Here is an 18,059-nt window from a genome sequence, read left to right as displayed (position 1 = left end):
TCGTCTCTGTGGTGAATCTGAACCACCTACCTTCACAAGAAATCCCATCAGCCATGATCGTATATCCAGACAAACAAGAGCATACAACATTTCCTTCCACAATATTGCAGATGTGCTTGCAGGGGCCATTATCTATACAAAGCGAAACAGCAAATCATATTAGCATTCACAATGCAGATCAGCTGAAGTTACAAATCTCCAGGTCATCCAAATACAATCCCAGTTTAGACAATGGCAAATGCAGTTTGTAAACAATCTGTCCAGGCAGCCCTAATCACTACTTACAACCCTCCTATTACATCAAAAGACACCTGTGCCACTCCTACCCCTATTGTTCATGTTATGCTGCACAGCTGCACTGCTTACCTTAAACTAAAGAGCAGGTGTGTAATAACCCTGAAATCAGAGTATAGCCTCAAACTACTTCCTCAGGTTTCCCCTGACAATTCCTCAGCCTTATGCCAGAGGTAACAAATTAAGGATGTGCACTAAAATCAGATTGGTGAAGGCATATGCGGAACTTTATTCTGGCTCTTGAAATGTTCCTCACTCATCTGCATCTGCAGTTTACACCTCCAACATACCTTTACACTTTTCCTGCTCTTCTTGTAAGGACATGACGAGAAGAGACTGTGAAGGAGAGGCTACTGGAGGGATGGTGGCTTCTGCTTCCAGCCTTGTCACCTGTTCTCTGTCAGGATCTGTAAGGCAAAGGAGGCAGAGAAAGATCAGGGGCAACATCATCTCCAGCAGGCACCCCATGGCAAGTGACCCAGTTCCATACATCCCATTCCATCACTGTGTGTAGAAGGAAACATTTTGGTGACCTGGACAACTGTCTATGCATGGAGGTGAACAGTCAGGTTTGGAAGCTGCCATCTGTTTGAGATGAACAACTGTCCGACAGCATGCACAGAGTTCTGCGTGCTAATGGAGATGCTCACAAACATCATCAACGCAGATCAGGGAGCTTGGCTGAAAAAAACTTCTGTAGAGTAAAATATTGCAACACCTAATTAATAAACCAGAAATTGTTAGTTGTATTTTCTCAAATGCTGCTATATTGTAAATACAGTGGCTGTCTTTCATGTAGTTTATGACAAAAAAAAAATGCTGAACACAAACAAGTCTTCAAACTTATTCTGTACATCGTATTTCAACACAAATGAAAAGCAGACTCTCACCTTTACAAGCGCAGGATACTCTGGAATGACTTTTATACAGCCAAGTGGAAAACATGACAGCTGCTATCTGTCATTATGATTTTCAACAAACAGTGATGTTGAACGTATCAGATAGGTAAAAAAAAAAAGAAAAAAGAAAGAAAGAAAAAAGCCCTGTTACATCAATAAGAGTAATCCAGTTTAGCAATATCATCAAAACAGAAGCCTAAATCCATAAGGTTAAGTTCTTCCTTAAGAGGGATGTGTCCTGTTCCCATTGATTTGAGTTCGTGTCACCTGCAGCAAAGTGCAAGCCACCAAACAATGACAACATTAAATCATAGAATCATAGAATCATTTAGGTTGGAAAAGACCTTTAAGATCAAGTCCAACCACTACCCTGACACTGTCAAGTCCACCACAGAACCATGTCACTAAGTGCTACATCTACATGTTTTTTGAGTGGTGACTCAATCACTTCCTTGGGCAGCCTGTTCCAGTGCTTGACAACCATTTTGGTGAAGAAATTTTTCCTAATGTCCAATCTAAACCTCCCCTGGCACAACTTGAGGCCATTTCTTCTTGCCATATTGCTTGTTACTTGGGAGAAAGACCAACACCCACCTCACTACAGCCTCCTTTCAGGGGGTTGTGGAGAGTGATAAGGTCTCCCCTCAGCCTCCTCTTCTCCAGACTAAACAACCCCAGCTTCATCAGCCGCTCCTCACAGGACTTGTGCTCCAGACCCTTCACCAGCCTCATTGCCCTTCTCTGGACATGCTCCAGCACCTCAATGTCTTTCTTGTAGTGAGGGGCCCAAAACTGCACACAGCATTTAAGGTGCAGCCTCGCTAGTGCCGAGTACAGGGGGACCATTACTTCCCTGGTCCTGCTGGCCACACTGTTTCTGATACAGGCCAGGATGCTGTTGGCCTTCTTGGCCACCTGGGCACACTGCCGGCTCATGTTCAGCTGGCTGTAGACCAGCACCCCCAGGCCCTTTTCTTCCAGGCAGCTTTCCAGCCACTCATCCCCAAGCCTCTAGTGCTGCATGGGGTTGTTGTGACCCAAGTGCAGGATCTTGTTGAGCCTCATACAATTGGCCTCAGCCCATTGATCCAGCCTGTCCAGATCCCTCTGCAGAGCCTTCCTACCCTCAAGCAGATCAAAACTCCCACCCAGCTTGGTGTTATCTGCAAACTTACTGAGGGTGCACTCGATCCCCTTGTCCAGATCACTGATAAAGATATTAAACAGAACTGTGACCAATACTGAGACCTGAGGGACACTGGTTGTGACTGGCCACCAACTGGATTGAAGTCCATTCACCACCACTCCTTGGGCCTGGCCATCCAGCCAGTTTTTAACCCAGCATAGAGTATGCCCATCCAAGCCATGAGCAGCCAGTTTCTCCAGAAGAATGCTGTGGGAAACTGAGTCAAAAGGTTTACTAAAGTCCAGGTAAAAAACATCCACAGCCTTTCCCTCATCCACCCAGTGAGTCACCTTGTCATAGAAGGACATCAGGTTAGTCGAGAAGGACTGGGCCTCATCACCTGGCTGTCCTGTAAGCACCACATGATGGCACTCCGGATGATCTGCTCTATAGCCTTCCCCAGCACCAAGGTCAGACTGACAGGGCTGTAGTTCCCCGGATCCTCCTTCCGACCCTTCTTGTAGATGGGCGTCACTTTTGCTAACCTCCAGTCAACTGGGACCTCCCCTGTTAGCCAGGACTGCTGGTAAATGATGGTAAATGACTAAGTGTGATTGTAATACAGGCTTGGGGTATAGAAAGAGCGATTTAATAAAAAAAAAAAAAAATGAAATCACAGACATACAATGAGCTGTAACACAGAAGCAAATAAAAACAAGTCACCTGCTTGTGGCATAGCCTGAATGATTTCCACAGAAAGAGAGCAGAGAAGTGGGAAGAAGCTTTTGAAGTTTCACCAGTGCATGCTTTCTCCTTACCTCACAGAGCCACTGCAAGGACATCACTTCCTCCAAACCTCATGAAAAAGTGTGACATGTTTTAAAAACCAAAAGTTAAATACAAAAACATTCACAGTCCAGCAGGAAATGTACTGGGACAGGCACAAATACAAAAGCATTACACCTAATCACAGGAGTAAAAATTACCAACCATGTGAGACATAAAACTGTCTGGTGCGGTCTCCATGCCCAGACTACATGACAGAGATGTGCATATACACAGAGGAAAATTGAGAAATAAAAGGCCACTGTGCCATGTTGCCAGTGGGGCATACACGGTTTAGCCAAGTGTAGCAAGTGAGGCTCCCTGCCCTGCCATCTCCCTCACCCAGCCTGCAATTTTACTGAAGTAGCAACCCTTCCGTGCCTCACTCTTGCTATGTGTCACAGATGTCTCACTCGCAGTCCCCTACCTTCATTGCAATCCTCTACCTCAGATGAGCTGTGTAAATCCCTCTACACTTCTTGGCACAGCCATAAGCACTGCAGTCTTGCAGCTCTGCCAAGAATACTGACTACCCAGATACAAGATGTATTAACCCAAATCTGCACTTCAACAAAGTAGCGGGAGAAGCAAAGCAAGAAAAACAAAACCACATATATGCTCCAGGTGAATGATCAAGCCAAATTTTGCAGTGCTAAAATAAGAACTGTTTTATTTGCCTCTTTTGGATTAGGTTCCTTACCCAGAATTTTAATATAAACAACAGAGCAGACAGCTGCTGCAGAAACACTGTCAGGCACATTATTGATGTAAGCGCTGTAACATCATGTTGAGAAGAATGACACAATGAGTGCTCTTTGTTTGGTTTGGGCAGAATGTATTTAAAGTCTACGGAATTTTGTCATTGGATGGCAACACTTATTTTGCTTGTTAAATAACTGATAGCACTTGTAACTAATATAAAGTTTCTACTTTTCAGGTTATCTGATTTGAAGCCTTGTCATTGGAAAACTCCAGGCATCAAAACAATTACACACAATAGACTTTCTTTTCAAGACTTTCACCACACTAGATATATTTAGATTTTGTATCACTGAAAGAAGTTAATGATTTTAGATAAAAATCAAAATTCAGGAAGCAATGCTCTGTCTGAACTGAGTAAAGTTTATCTAAAGGAAAGCTAACTGTGAAATACAAAATGACTCTAAGAAAAAGACACTTCATTAACAATCTACAGATCCTCTTCTGAAAAGTGAAAACAGTGATCTCATGCCATCAATACACAAAAATAAGACATAATTAAGTTTCCTAAATGGTTGTTTCTCTTTACATTATTAAACTGTCCAATTTCTATGGAAAATGTCCATGCACCAACACCCATAAAAAGCCTCACAGAAACTACAGAGAAACTAAAGAAAAGCTTGGTAGATCAATGCAGGTGGCACAAAGACACCATCATTCATGGTGTTTCCTGCCCATTTTCTCACCTGGAGAGCAGCTGGTCCCGTCATCTTGCAAAGTGAATTCTGGAAAACATGAACACTTGTAGGACCCCACGGTGTTTATACACAAATGCTGACAGAGTTCCCCACCATAGATAAGACATTCATCCAAGTCATCTCCAGGCAGGTTATTTGATAGTTCAGCTTCATTACTGATGGACAAAGCTTCATTGTGATCTTCCATCTCTGAAACTACAACAGAATAACACTTGCTGGTTCTCTAACAGGTGTTTTAGCATGAGTACTGTACAGTGTGGAGCATTTAGTCACACAAATTCCAGATATAGTCAAAACTATCCAAACAGTTACTCCCAAGACAACAGAAAATGAACCCATCCTGAAGATAAGACCATTGCTCTGAAGGTTCACCACCCCCTTCTGTAAGGCTGGTGGGACAGACATCTCACAGGAGCCACTGGGAAAGAGGGTGACCCTGGGCGATCTTTTCACAATGATTTCTAACCCCATCGCTACTTTATTTATTTATTTATTTTACTTTTATAGTCAGGTATCCCACTGAAGCCCCATCTGAAATTTGCCATTTCCTGACCAAGTTTGACAAGACTTTCTGTGATACTAAAATCAATTTTCGGTGACTTTCTCAGTCAGCTTTTCTTAAACACATACGTGCAAACTTCCTTGCCCAGTGAGGTCTCAGCTAGGTCGAATTAAACCCTTACATTTGTTGCCGAGAGAAAATACACATATAGTTCACAAGAAGAGAATGGACAAAAACTGGACCCTTGCATATGCAGGAGGTTACCATGCAACTCATGCATGACAGGTGGCTAGACAGTGATGCTGGGAGGAGCATGACCTTGGGCTGAGGAAGGAAGCATAGCTGTCCAAGCTCCAGATTTGTCACACTCCCTTTGTCATGCCTCTTAGGCTGCAGGGATTTGACTTCGCTCTTTGGCATCACTATGTTCATATGTTGAAAGAGTGAAAACAAGCTTGCAGAGCTCTGGGGTTTCTCCAGAGTGTGCTGTGAGAAAGCTGCTCTGCTGTTCATCAGTATGATAGGAAATCTCTTTCCAGGAAGTTTCATTGGTATCATAATCCATGGGACTACTTTGTCTGGGAAAAAAAAATCATAATTTGTTTTATGCAGAATCTTTCAGGATTGCTTCTGCTAAAAGAAAATTACCAGCTTCAACTTTGATTCTTACCAAGGGCTAGTGGCAAGTCTCTGTACTATGTGACTCAGGGGGGAAAAATCCAGAACTACTAAAGAAGGTGTACGTTTTAAGGATCAGAAACACCTACGTATTTTTTTCTTTTTCGAAACTGTTTTAAGAACAAGGAAGCCTATACTTGATCTGAGAGGGAAGGCAACTGTACTCCTATAGCATTACTCCTTCCAGCACCTCCCTGTATGACCATGTGAGATGGAGACCTTATCTACAATGTCTTCAAGTCATAAATGGACACTTACCCTTCTCAGGTGTCACTGTTGGCAAAGGTTCAGGATGCCTTTTTATTTCTGGATGGATAAAGTGATCTCCCCCCTCACAGCAGGACAGCATCACATGACTGCAGGGGTAGCCCAGATTTATGTTGGACTCGCAGGTCTTCCCCTCACTCTTTAATCGCAGGCCCAGATTACAGCAATTGCAGCATTGCTGCAAAAGAAAGAGACTCTCAGTAACAAGGATTTAATACAGTCTGCTTCTGAGATGAGCCCCCCCCACACCTGGCACTGATCTGTGCTTTCTTTAACAGTGGAGCACCTGGGAAAGCACATAAGGTTTAGACAGTTGCAAACATCAAAGCTTTACTTGAGCTTTTTTTTTGCCATCCTGCACAAATGAGTCAACTGCAACCAAACTAAACACAAAGCCTCACTGTGATAATGATTTCAGCAACTTCACATGCAAGGAAGTAGCGGTGCCACAGATCACCTCTTTCTAGCTCTTGCACGCATCCAATGCTTTGTGTACAGTACATCACAAACAAAATAATACAGAGCTCTACCTCTTCACATTAGATCTCAAAAAATGGTTAGTTGTTTGAAGCAATGTGAAAGGAATTGTAAATACCTTGCATGGACGTGAGGATCAGCAGCATCTGAGCTCAGTCAGTAGGTCAGTAAGAACTCTTTCCTCTCTGCACCACTGCCCTGCAAACCTACTATGTCCTTTAATTACCTGACTGTCCTGGAGAGCAATCTGCTAAGACAGTAGCTAGAGAAAGGCCAGGGTATATTTTATGAGCTATTTGCCTTCCTATTCTTTCCTAAGAGCATCTAAGCAGCAGCTTCACTGACAGGTTGATGCAATGAGGCACCCCTGAAATGTAGTCTCTCTTACAGTTTCCTCTGCTGCAGGTGGCAGACAAAAACAGTGTTGTGCTTTACTCAGTCACATAAAAATCTATTGTAGTCAAGCCACAAAAATATGTCAGATAAATTATATCAAATCCAAAAAAGTCCATACTACGTATGCACAGTGGATATCTAATCAAGCAAGGCAGCTGAGGAGTTGCAAGTCTCTGCCACAGAGATGTACAGGAGCCTTATGTGAATCAAAGACCCTTGTCTGGATTTAAATGTAAGTGTCCTGACATCCAGAACATATATACTTAGATGCTTTCACTGACAGTCTTGTTATAAAACGCAGCGTCTCTCCCTCTGCAATTCCTTTGATAGCCAAGCCATCTGGCCCAGCAGCACTATTTAGAGTTTGCAGCTACACTGAAATAGCCTCTGAACCACGAGAAGTGATTTCAGTCTACTCAAATACTCAGTCTATGAAAAGGCGGCAGACGCATAAAATGAAGCTCATAATTCAAACTGGCACCAGTTAGCTATGTCAACAGAAAGTCCAAGGATGGAACAGAAGAAAACTGAACTAAGCTTCCACTTCACAGGAGAGAGATCTCTGACCTGAGGAGAGCAAACAAGAGCAGCAGTGTTGTAAGGGTTGGACGCAGTATAGAAACGGAAAGGAATCACGTTTCATGATTAGCAGTCCTAGATGGGCATTCACATTAAACCAGAGTCTGCCCCACTGGGAAGACAGGGAACTTGTCTGCTGACAGCTCAATCTGCAGAAACTCTTCCGCTGTGTCACTGTTTTCAAGATTCAAACACTGTAGCTTTACGTTTTCTAGAGTATGTTACACATAATATCTATCTCTTGCATGTTCAGCCCAGTACCTATGACTACAGCTCATGTTTTATGTCCCTGCTTTCTAAACTGCAAAATCCCCAAACATCATAAGTAGTAGATGTTATTCACCTTTGCAAATTTGCACAGCAAGAAAGAGTTGCCTTTACATGCCCAAATACATGTTTGTGAAAAATTTACAGTACAGGTCCTGAAGATGATGAATTATTTTTTATACTAAATGGGCTAAATCATCTTTTCAAAAGAAGTATTAAAAAAAAAAAACAAAAAAAAAACCGAACAAAACTACCTATAATGGATTGTGGTCATGCTAGAAAAGAGAAAAATCTTGTTTTCATCCTCCTCAAACTCAAAATTTTATCAACTGAAAATTCCGCGTTCTGTAAATATTTTTAGTTTTCGTACAATATATTTCAGCTTCAATATGCAAAAGAAGTTAAGGATAATACATATTTTTACTGAAGTATTGTAAAATGTTAGAATGTTTATCCTCAAGAATATGGCTTTTTTCAGTCATAGTTTTGATTCACAATTTATCCCATGTGCAACATCACAGAGAGTATTAAATCACTCATACACTTTTGGGTTCACACATTTTCCAGATGAATATAAGTGTCTCATTTTCCAGCAGAAAAACTTGTTCATCAAAAACTTCTTTCTAAAATGCAAAAACTTGAATGTCTTGATCTTTTATTAGTTGCCCTTTGAACTTCACCAGAATTCTACCACTGATTTAATAACAAATAACTATTTTTACATTGCAATCAAGAAATACACCTTGAGAACCACTGTTAGATTCCCAGCTTCCTATGTTCCTCTCAAAAATATCTTTGCTAGAATCCAGTGTAATTGGATTTACCATGGTGCATCTCCATCCACTAGGAAAAAGTCCCTAAGCATGTGCTTTTTGTATTAGAGTAAATAAAAAATTAAACGCAGCCTAAGATTAAGCTGTATTGAAGACAAGCTGAATACTGGATCTAAAGAACTGTCACTGCTGCATTCATCTTGAAGCAAAAGTAAGGACCCCACATCTAAAATGCCTGAAGAAGACCTACACACATTTGTAGCCTGGAAGTAAAACCCCTGGCTTTTGGCAAGAGAGCGTCAATGTCTTGCGAAGTCTTTGGGGCAAAAAACTTATCTTTCAACATTCCAGACAAACTTTTTCAATTCATGACACCCAGACACAGCAGTCACTAATAGTGGAGCAGATCAGGGGAAATGCTGTTATACACCATCAGCATTTTCTGCAAGGTCACCTCTGAAAGAATTTTACCATAATACAATTAGAAAGCCTTTCTTAAAGTCTCAACAGTCTCAATATTTATTCTTTTTTATATTTTTTTAAGAAGTAGTTGCAATGACTGAAGAGCTAAAGGAGCTAAAGAGGAGGGCAAAGGTGTTCCTTCGGTAATTTTACCATTTCAGATGGTTTCTCTTGAAGGAAAACATCACATTGGAACTGGCAGGAGGAGCTATTCCACAAGAGTATTTTGTAACTTGTTTCAGTTCAGACAGGAATGATGAAGTTTTCCCTCTCCACATCTTTCTCAGGAAAGGCATGTGTGATAAGAGCTTGTGCTCTGTCTGGCATGCAAAAGACCCACGGTGAAAACCTAAGAATAATAATTCTGTCACACTTCAGAAATACTAATGTCTTCTCCCAAATGCACAAATTCTATTTTTATTCTAATAGTAGACTCCAGACCCAAGTAAATAATAATTCTGAAAATGACAAATTGGCATAGCTAATTAAACTTCAAACTCCACAGTAGATGTCCATGTATTTTGCTTTTCCAGTGAACAATTATCCGCAAGAATCACTGAAGTATAAGAACAGACAGAACTAATCAGTTTCCTGCTAAGACAATGGAAGCTGCACTTAAGCTCAGATATAGCTATGGAAATTATTATCAGAGTGGATGAATGCTGAAATGCACCCTTCTGGTAAGAACAAGACAAGTGAGCAAGCAAGATGCTGAATCTTCAAACTGGTTTAAATTGGTTTGGCTCCACTGATTCTCATAAAGCAAAGCTCATTTATATAAGCTGAGGCTGTGGCTCATGATTTGTGATTTGAACCATTTGCTAATGGTCCGCCTTTATTTATGAACAAAAGCTTCCATCATCATCTAAAATGCTTGTTCCTCTAGTCCATTGTTTTGTTTAACTGAGAAATGAGGCTGCAATTCAACACTGTAGCCAAGCGAACTGTTCAGTAATGGGTTTCACATTATATCTTCGATTAAGTTTTGCCCTATCGTTTTCTAAATTCTTCTATACCATAGATATAAAAACTGAAATGGTCTTTTCAGCTACTTCCAAAGTGAGGAAGCAAAAGTAATACGGCAAGTTAAACCTTAAAAACGGAGATAGAAATAAATCAAAACATTACTGTGAAGTTTTAAAAGGGGCTGCATCACCAGGCAATTGCAAGCTAAATGGAAACAGCATCATTTCCCTACCACATTTCTCCAACTTTGTAATTTTCTGTGCTACATAATAACGTATGAAGAAATCACTGCTAAATGCAGGAAACGAGGACACCTCATATTCAGAACAAAACCTATAGAAGCATCAGAGCAACTGACCTTATATGATGATCCTCCACAGGGATCGCTGTCCTCTGGTCCACATACATCTCCTTCCTTCGCAGCAATCATGCCAGCCAGGCAGCTGTTGTCCTTTATGGTGGAGACGCAACACTGCTTCTGAGCAATTCTGCAATGGATCACAGAGGTCAAGTATTCACTGATACTGAAAAGACATCAGGATGGGATGCAAAAAAACCCAGACCTAAACACACTCCACAGATTTGGTCTCACTTTGATATTCATGAATACTAATATAATACAGATGGTACTACCGACCTTTGCAAGATTTTTTTTTCGTCCTCATTTCTAATAAAAAGATGTACTGACAAATGCTGAAGAAGTCTTGTGTTTAGGTCACTGTCTCTCAAAGTCTGGTCACCGATATCCCTTACAGCTCATCTATATTTGTGCAACAGTCCCTCTTCCCCATTTTTTTGCTTCTCAGGATTCTTCAGAAGGTTTCAGAAACAGACAGTGGGGAATGGGAAACACACCTGTACACACTTACTTCTTCATCAACCAGAGGACTGAAGCTCAGGACAGGACTTCAGGAAAGCGTCATATCACAAACCCCCTACAAGCTCTCCTTTATAGCTCTGCAGATCGTAACCCAGAATTTAGACTTTCCTCTAACTTTGGTTATGGGTAACCTGATCACTGTACATGAAGTACTTTGGGAATGTACATTTCCTATATACAGCTCTTCAAACATTTTAACAAGGTTCACGAAGGTTGAAAGGAAACAGATTAAAAATCCAAGTGGCAAATTCCTAAATGAAATTTAATAGGTGTCCATTGAAATAATAAAATACTCTTCCCTACTATTCTACAGTCTATAGTGGATTTCCCCCCTCCCCCTTCAAAGACATATGTGCTTCTTTCATTCATATACAAAAGACAAAACCACACAGTTCCTTTGGCTTTACTCCATGAGCCTGCCTTTTAATCCGCACAGCATGGAGACTAGCAGCATCCCAGGAAAGGTGTGCATCTGGTCCCAGGATAGGGAAGGGTCCCTATGATGGGGCAGGGTGAGGGCTGAGAGCTGCAGGCCACAGGAATTCTCCTGAGAGGGTTGAGTACGTGACCTGGTCTGGCACATGTGATACAGAGTAACATGTTAAAACTCAGATGAAATGTTATGTTATGTGATGTTATGTGATGTGTGAGGGTAAATTCCTGTTCTGGACAGATCTGGTGGCATGAAGGAATTAAGCAATTTTTTTTCTTTTTCCAAGAATAACCTCGATGTCTAACTATCTTTTGCTGATGCATTGTCACAGAGCATGCTGTCTTATGGGGTATCTTGGTAATGGTGAACAGGAGGTTGATCCATTTTAAGAGCCAGTGCCTCATAGCAAAGCAATTCTCATGCAACAGAAACATTTGCAAGCGAACAACTTTTGTCAGTCTTATGTTATTATTACTGCAATAAAATACAGTTGTCCTAGGAAACAAAATCTTTTCTTTTCTGAGAAGAATGCATTTCCAATTCACAGCTTTCATCCTAATGCTTCAGTTAAAAAAAAAAAAAAAAAAAAAAAAGAAAAGGGATGTCTCTTATTCCAGTAGAAACCAGCGAGTGACAGTCACTTTGCACTTTCCCAATACAATGGCCTGTTGTGTCAGCGTCGCATTAATATTTTTATGCTGGCTAGCACAAGAGAGGTGTAACCAGGAAGCAGTAGTTTGAGTTTGATCACAGGAAGTGGATTACCACCTCCATGCACTTTGTTTTCAAGGAAGTTACTTTTCTAATCCAGTATTGTCAATCGGAGAAATACAATTTTTTGAGCAATGAACGGTTATTACTCAAATATATTCAAGTACCAATTTAACTATTATTGCATACATAACACATCCAAACATTCATTAACAAATTTTTAAAAAATCCTAAGTGAAAGTTATTACGATTTGTAGAAATGATGAAATGCTACTAGAAGCATTTTACATGTGCAAATTGTTTACCATATTAAAGCACTGAAATCTCTATAGATTCATGTTCTTCTGGAATGTGACATTTAGCCATGAGAAATTCCTTTCATGTATGAAATATATACTAGAAACAGTATTGTGTGGAGCACTAGAGTATCAATGTTTTTTTTATTTGAGTACTTCTTTAACTGTCTCCACAGCTCAGTTTCAGCTACTCTATTACCAGAAAATGAATCGGGAACAAACTGTGTTAACCACACTCTCTTGTTTCTTCTTCACAGACCAGACAAATGAGTTGTTGGTTCAAAGAAGATTCAGAACATTTCTGCTTTACGGAAAGAGTTAATGAGTTAAGATCAGTGAAATGACGTCAATGTATTAAACTGATGTGAGTCTCTAATTGGGACACAGTGTCAACAAAAAGCAGGATTCATACTTGTACGGGTGATGTAAATGCCACCCAGATAAACATTGCTCTGTTATGATAAACCACATATCAATTATCAGATAAAAAATACTATATTGGGTTAGATGAGTTTTTATCTAGCCTAACATCCTATTTCTGATACAGCCAGCGGTAGAAGCTCTAGGAGTATTTTTACATCTGGTTATCAATGGACTACCTAAGAATCTCCTATAACTTGCTCTATTTTAAGTCCATCCATCTAGTTACCACACATGACCTCTTTTAGGTAGCCCCAGTTCCCATCTTGCAGTTAGCGTTGTTGGTCACTACACAGAGATAGGCCAAGCTGGTACATGAATGTCCAGAGACATCAAGATACATCAACAAGCAGCTTTAACATTTAAGTTTTTGCCACTTGAAAACCCCAATATGGCATTTGGAAACCACACACACCTCAATCTTCAACCTCTATACAAACAACCTACGGCCTCAGCAGACACTGGGGAGGCTTCACTCATTTGCCTCTGCTGAAAAAATTGATCCTTCAGTGCAGTCACTTGTAAAACCCAAGTATTTTATAGAAAACTATCCTGGCAGAACAGTAATTGATTTTTACAGTTAGCCTATACCTTCTGCTTTTTAAAATCTTCAGATACTGAGTTGAGTTAGTGGCAGACTCTGGGGAGCTCACATTACTTGCAGGCATTCTGGCACACAAAACGGGGCATGTGACATTTGGACACATGCATGGTGATCAGCTCTGCACACTGGCACATCTCCAAGAGGGAGCAGTGAGGGTTTATCTATGCTTTCCTGCTTCTGAGGCCACAAATTTGAATACTTTTTTTACATGAAATGTTTTCTTTACACAGAATATTTACAGGTGGTTTTAAATCTTTAAAACACGGACACAATTGAAGTTCTGAAAGCAAAACAACTGAACTTGTGATCTCTTATTCTTATAAAACCCAATAGATTCACAGTGACTGAAACATTTAGGATCTGGCTTTTTCATCTACTCACAGCCTCAGATGTGCAGGTGCAACTCATTAATGTATTGGATTTGCCCCTACTTAGGACAAGGCTGGAATTTTTTAATCTGTCTTTACTTCATAGACAGTTGGCACGTGTCAGTTATGTCACACCAGATCCCAGTGGGGGGCATTTTAATCTCCCAGTAACTTCAGAACGGTGCAATGATACTGACACTGATAAAACCGATTATGCCAAACTTTTTTAATGCTGAAAATGTTGGGATCACTCTTAGAGAAATCCATCCAGCTTATACTGCACCATGTGAGTCTCAGATAACCTTGCCTTCATCCCTCCTGAAGGCCTGTTTCAGACTAGGGGGGAGGAGAGAGAGATGGGGTGAATTGTAGCCAGCGTAATATGTTGTCCATGTTACTCTGCCCCCGTTCTTCTTTTCTTGCTGTGCAGTTTGAATCTGGCACCCTCACTCAGACCAGATGCTACTGACACCAGCAGCATTATCAAGGTGTACGGTCCCTCCTCCAGCTGAACGCAGACATCAGAACCAGCAGTCATTCATATTGGACAATAAACACATCATTTAATGATACGGATAATCATTGCATTTAGCACTTGCAAATGGAAGGCAAACTCTGCCCTTCTATTTATCTGCAACTCCACAGACACATATAAAACTGGGAAAGAAAAATTTTTGTGCTGCTCACATGAGAGGAAAAGAAATCTTAAAAGGCTTTTGTTTAGATCAGATTTTGGGGAAAAGGAGGGGGAAATCTTTCGTTCTAATTTGCCATGACATATTGCCAGTCTACCAGTAATCTATACAATGAATGAAACAGTTCCCAGTCTCCTGGACACCCCATGACCTGTACAATCATTTGATTTCTTCTAAAGGTCTGCTCTGTAAGTTAAGATGTTTTGTTTTGCCTTACATACCTGCAAATATCACCATCTGTTCCACTTGCAGGGATTTCTGTGCACTCCCCATTGTCTATAGCCCACTGTTGTCCAGCTCCACAGCAGCTCTCAATCAATTCCCTTGTGGAACCTGTATAAAACATAACACCCAGAAGTTTTTGTAGGGAATGTATTAGTTTTAGCTCTGTTTACTTAATTGAGAAGATCTTCAAAATAACAACTGTTCAGCTTTTTCTTCCTTTTTTTTTATTCCACATTTCGTTTGGTTATATGCAAAAAAAGAAAGAGATAACTGATACCTGCAGCATATTGTCATAATCGGTCACCTGGTAATGCCTTTCAGGGAGGAACAGCAGAAGCAAATTAGTTTTAAATACAATAAAAGACATAACTCGTTTGAAGAAAACTCTAACCTTTGACATCTCTGAACAAAAAAAACCCTGAAAAATCATGCTTGGCCACTTTTCGCAAGTTCATTTAATAAGTCATTATGCTGTTGTAACAGTGTCTTCACTACCACTGGCTGGGATAGCATGAAGGTGTCCAAGTGAAGTTCACAATAAACAAAATTCAGTACACAGAGCTTACAGACGCTTGGCATGTAGCACACACAAGCCTCAGTAGTTCTTTTATATCAAATTGTAAAGATGAAGTATCACTGATGAGTAAGAACAAACTGAAACACATTCCTTGTCATGGTCCCTTAAAGTTCTTAGTATTTAGCAAGGGTGCTTTTAGCAGGTGTGGTATATGTAGCTTTAAGAAATGGTTTCCATAAGACAGATTAGTAAATTTCACTCCTCAGAATTACCTAGAGTACATATACCTAGAGGCCCCTATGGCTGAATTTGAGTGTTCAGCGGGTTTAAAACAACAATGGAAAGGGTTTGAGAGACATAATTCTTCTGACCCTGCTAATGAGCTCATGTAAAACACTGGCACCAATATGTAGTAAAAGATATGGGCATGTGGAAAGCTGCACTAGTTTTTACATTTTTCCTTGTGGATTTCCACTTAAGATGTAAATTTTCAAGTTACAGTGAAATGCAACTTAAACTAGTGGATTTGCAACATACCACACATCTACCGTATAGAACCAACTCACGTCACATCAGACTGGGCTGAAACAGTATTTTTTGGAGTCTGCACAGGAGTTTACTTCATGATGGGACATTCGCCATGCTACTGGGGTGCACACATCAAACAAGCACTAACACAAGCCAACCAAACTGATGCTGGAGTGCAAGGAGCCTGCTCCACGGCAGCAGCTGGCAAGCGCTGTGCCGTGTCATTCAAAGATTTCTCCTGTGACTGCTCACGCAGTGGATGGGCTCCAAGCACATCATCTCCCCCTTACCAGCTAAGGTGTCTGCAGCAGGAGCTGTCTGCTTTGGGAACAGTTACACAGGTATCAGGTAAGAAAACTATTAAGTGGTGCCTTTTAGAGAGACATGAAGTGCATTAGAAATGCTTGGGGGCTGTGATTTCACAGTATTGACAGACATGTCAATAACCATAACGAGGATGCTGTATTGGACCACAGGACTCTGCTTTCTCCACAAAGTCAATGGCCCTGTGCTGATGAGTGGGAGCAGCACCTGCTCTCTCCATTGGCTCATCAGAAGTGCTCCAGTTCCTTTTAGAGCAATTAATCCATACTTCCAGGCCAGCATGTGGCATGATTTGGTGTGACCATTAAGAGGAAACAGACAAAACCACCCCCAATTTGAGTTGTAGGAGATGTAGGCCTTTGACACTATCTCCCATCACATCCTCATAGGTAAGCTTAGGAAGTGTGGGTTAGATGTCTAGTGAAGCAGGCTGAGAACTGGCTGAAGGACAGAGCTCAGAGGGTTGTGATCAAGGGTGCCGAGTCCAGCTGGAGGCCTGTGACTAGTGGTATTCCCCAGGGGGCAGTATTAGGGCCTGTCTTATTCAATATATTCATCAATGACCTAGATGAAGGGACAGAGTGTATCCTCAGCAAATTTGCTGACGATACAAAGCTGGGAAGAGTGGCAGATACAGTGGAAGGCTGTGCTGCCATTCAGCGAGATCTGGACAGGCTGGATAGCTGGGCAGAGAGGAACAAGCTGAGGTTTAACAGGGGCAAGTGTAGGGTCCTGCACCTGGGGAGGAATAACCCCAAACACCAGTACAGGTTGGGGGTCAACCTCCTTGAGAGTAGCTCTGCAGAGAGGAACCTGGGAATTTTGGTGGTTAACAGGGTGACCATGAGCCAGCATTGTGCCCTTCTGGCCAAGAAGGTCAACGGCATCCTGGGTTGCAATAAGAAGAGTGTGGCCAGCAGGTCAAGGGAAGTCATCCTGGTAAGGCCACATCTGGAGTACTGTGTCCAGTTCTGGGCCCCTCAATTCCTGGGTTGAATTAAGAAGAGTGTGGCCAGCAGGTCAAGGGAAGTCATCCTGGTAAGGCCACACCTGGAGTATTGTGCCCAGTTCTGGGCCCCCCAATTCAAGAGAGACAGGGAGCTACTGAAGAGAGTTCAGCGGAGGGCCACGAAGATGATGAGGGAACTGGAGCATCTCTCCTACGAGCAAAGGCTGAGAGACCTGGGGCTCTTTAGCCTGGAGAAGAGAAGACTGACAGGGGAACTTATCAACACTTATAAATATCTAAAGGGCAGGTGTATAGAGGATAGAGCCAGGCTCTTCTCAGTGGTGCCCAGTGACAGGATAAGGGGCAATGGGCACAAACTGGAGCACAGGAAGTTCCACCTGAACATGGGGAAAAACTTCTTTAGTCTGAGGGTGGCAGAGCACTGGAACAGGCTGCTCAGGGAGTTTGTGGAGTCTCCTTCTCTGGAGATACTCAAAACGCATCTGGACGTGTTCCTGTGTGACCTGCTCTAGGTGAACCTGCTTTGGCAGGGGGGTTGGACTGGATGATCTCCAGAGGTCCCTTCCAACTCCTACCATTCTGTGATTCTGTGATATGTGCTTACAGCAGGAGGCAGGAACCTCTTTCTCGACAAAGGTTTTAGGAAAAATGCCATTGCTGGAGAATAACACTGCTGAAGGTGCAGTGCTATCCTGTCAAGACTCGGCAACAAAGCTAAACATTTGGAAGCCAGTATCTGCTGGACTGGCCTTCCACAATATTGATCTGCCAGGAAATTGCATTCAGGTTGACTCTGCAGTCATCACATTCGAACCCAGAACCCTCTCCTCCTGCATGTTGACAGCAGTGTTAGATGAGAGCTTCTCCAATAGGCCAGATTTGATGAAAAAGTTAACAGAATCCTTTCTTTCGCCTGCATTTGGTATATGGTATCAAGTAAAACAGTCTTTGCAAAATTGTAACGCTTACAGTTAAGTGAGACGTTTTTAGAAACGGCTACAATTCAAAACATCTGGGTATCCATGCTGCACAATTCAGAAGAAACAGAGACAGCCTACTTTACCAGTGCATTTCTGCTGTCATGTATTTATAGCACTCTATGTTTCAAACAATAGCAGAT

At 41.6% G+C, this 18,059-nt stretch overlaps 1 protein-coding gene across 1 annotated transcript in view; it reads right to left on the bottom strand.

The window, feature by feature from the left end:
* FBLN2 (fibulin 2) overlaps positions 1 to 18,059 on the bottom strand; it is an 83,193-nt gene that overhangs the window by 22,836 nt on the left and 42,298 nt on the right. Inside the window, exons 2-7 of the mRNA XM_086469818.1 lie at positions 14,597 to 14,708; positions 10,327 to 10,456; positions 6,040 to 6,226; positions 4,590 to 4,796; positions 585 to 701; positions 31 to 132 (exon numbers count right to left, since the gene is read on the bottom strand). Of these exons, the coding sequence (XP_086325944.1) occupies positions 31 to 132; positions 585 to 701; positions 4,590 to 4,796; positions 6,040 to 6,226; positions 10,327 to 10,456; positions 14,597 to 14,708 (855 nt within the window). The remainder of the gene's footprint in view (positions 1 to 30; positions 133 to 584; positions 702 to 4,589; positions 4,797 to 6,039; positions 6,227 to 10,326; positions 10,457 to 14,596; positions 14,709 to 18,059) is intronic.

The sequence above is a fragment of the Leptosomus discolor genome, chromosome 9 (assembly GCF_034619465.1).
Source record: "Leptosomus discolor isolate bLepDis1 chromosome 9, bLepDis1.hap2, whole genome shotgun sequence".
NCBI classification, from domain to species: domain Eukaryota; kingdom Metazoa; phylum Chordata; class Aves; order Leptosomiformes; family Leptosomidae; genus Leptosomus; species Leptosomus discolor.
The sequence above is the reverse complement of the archived record's forward strand: the minus strand, read 5'-3'. Positions and strand labels throughout refer to the sequence as shown.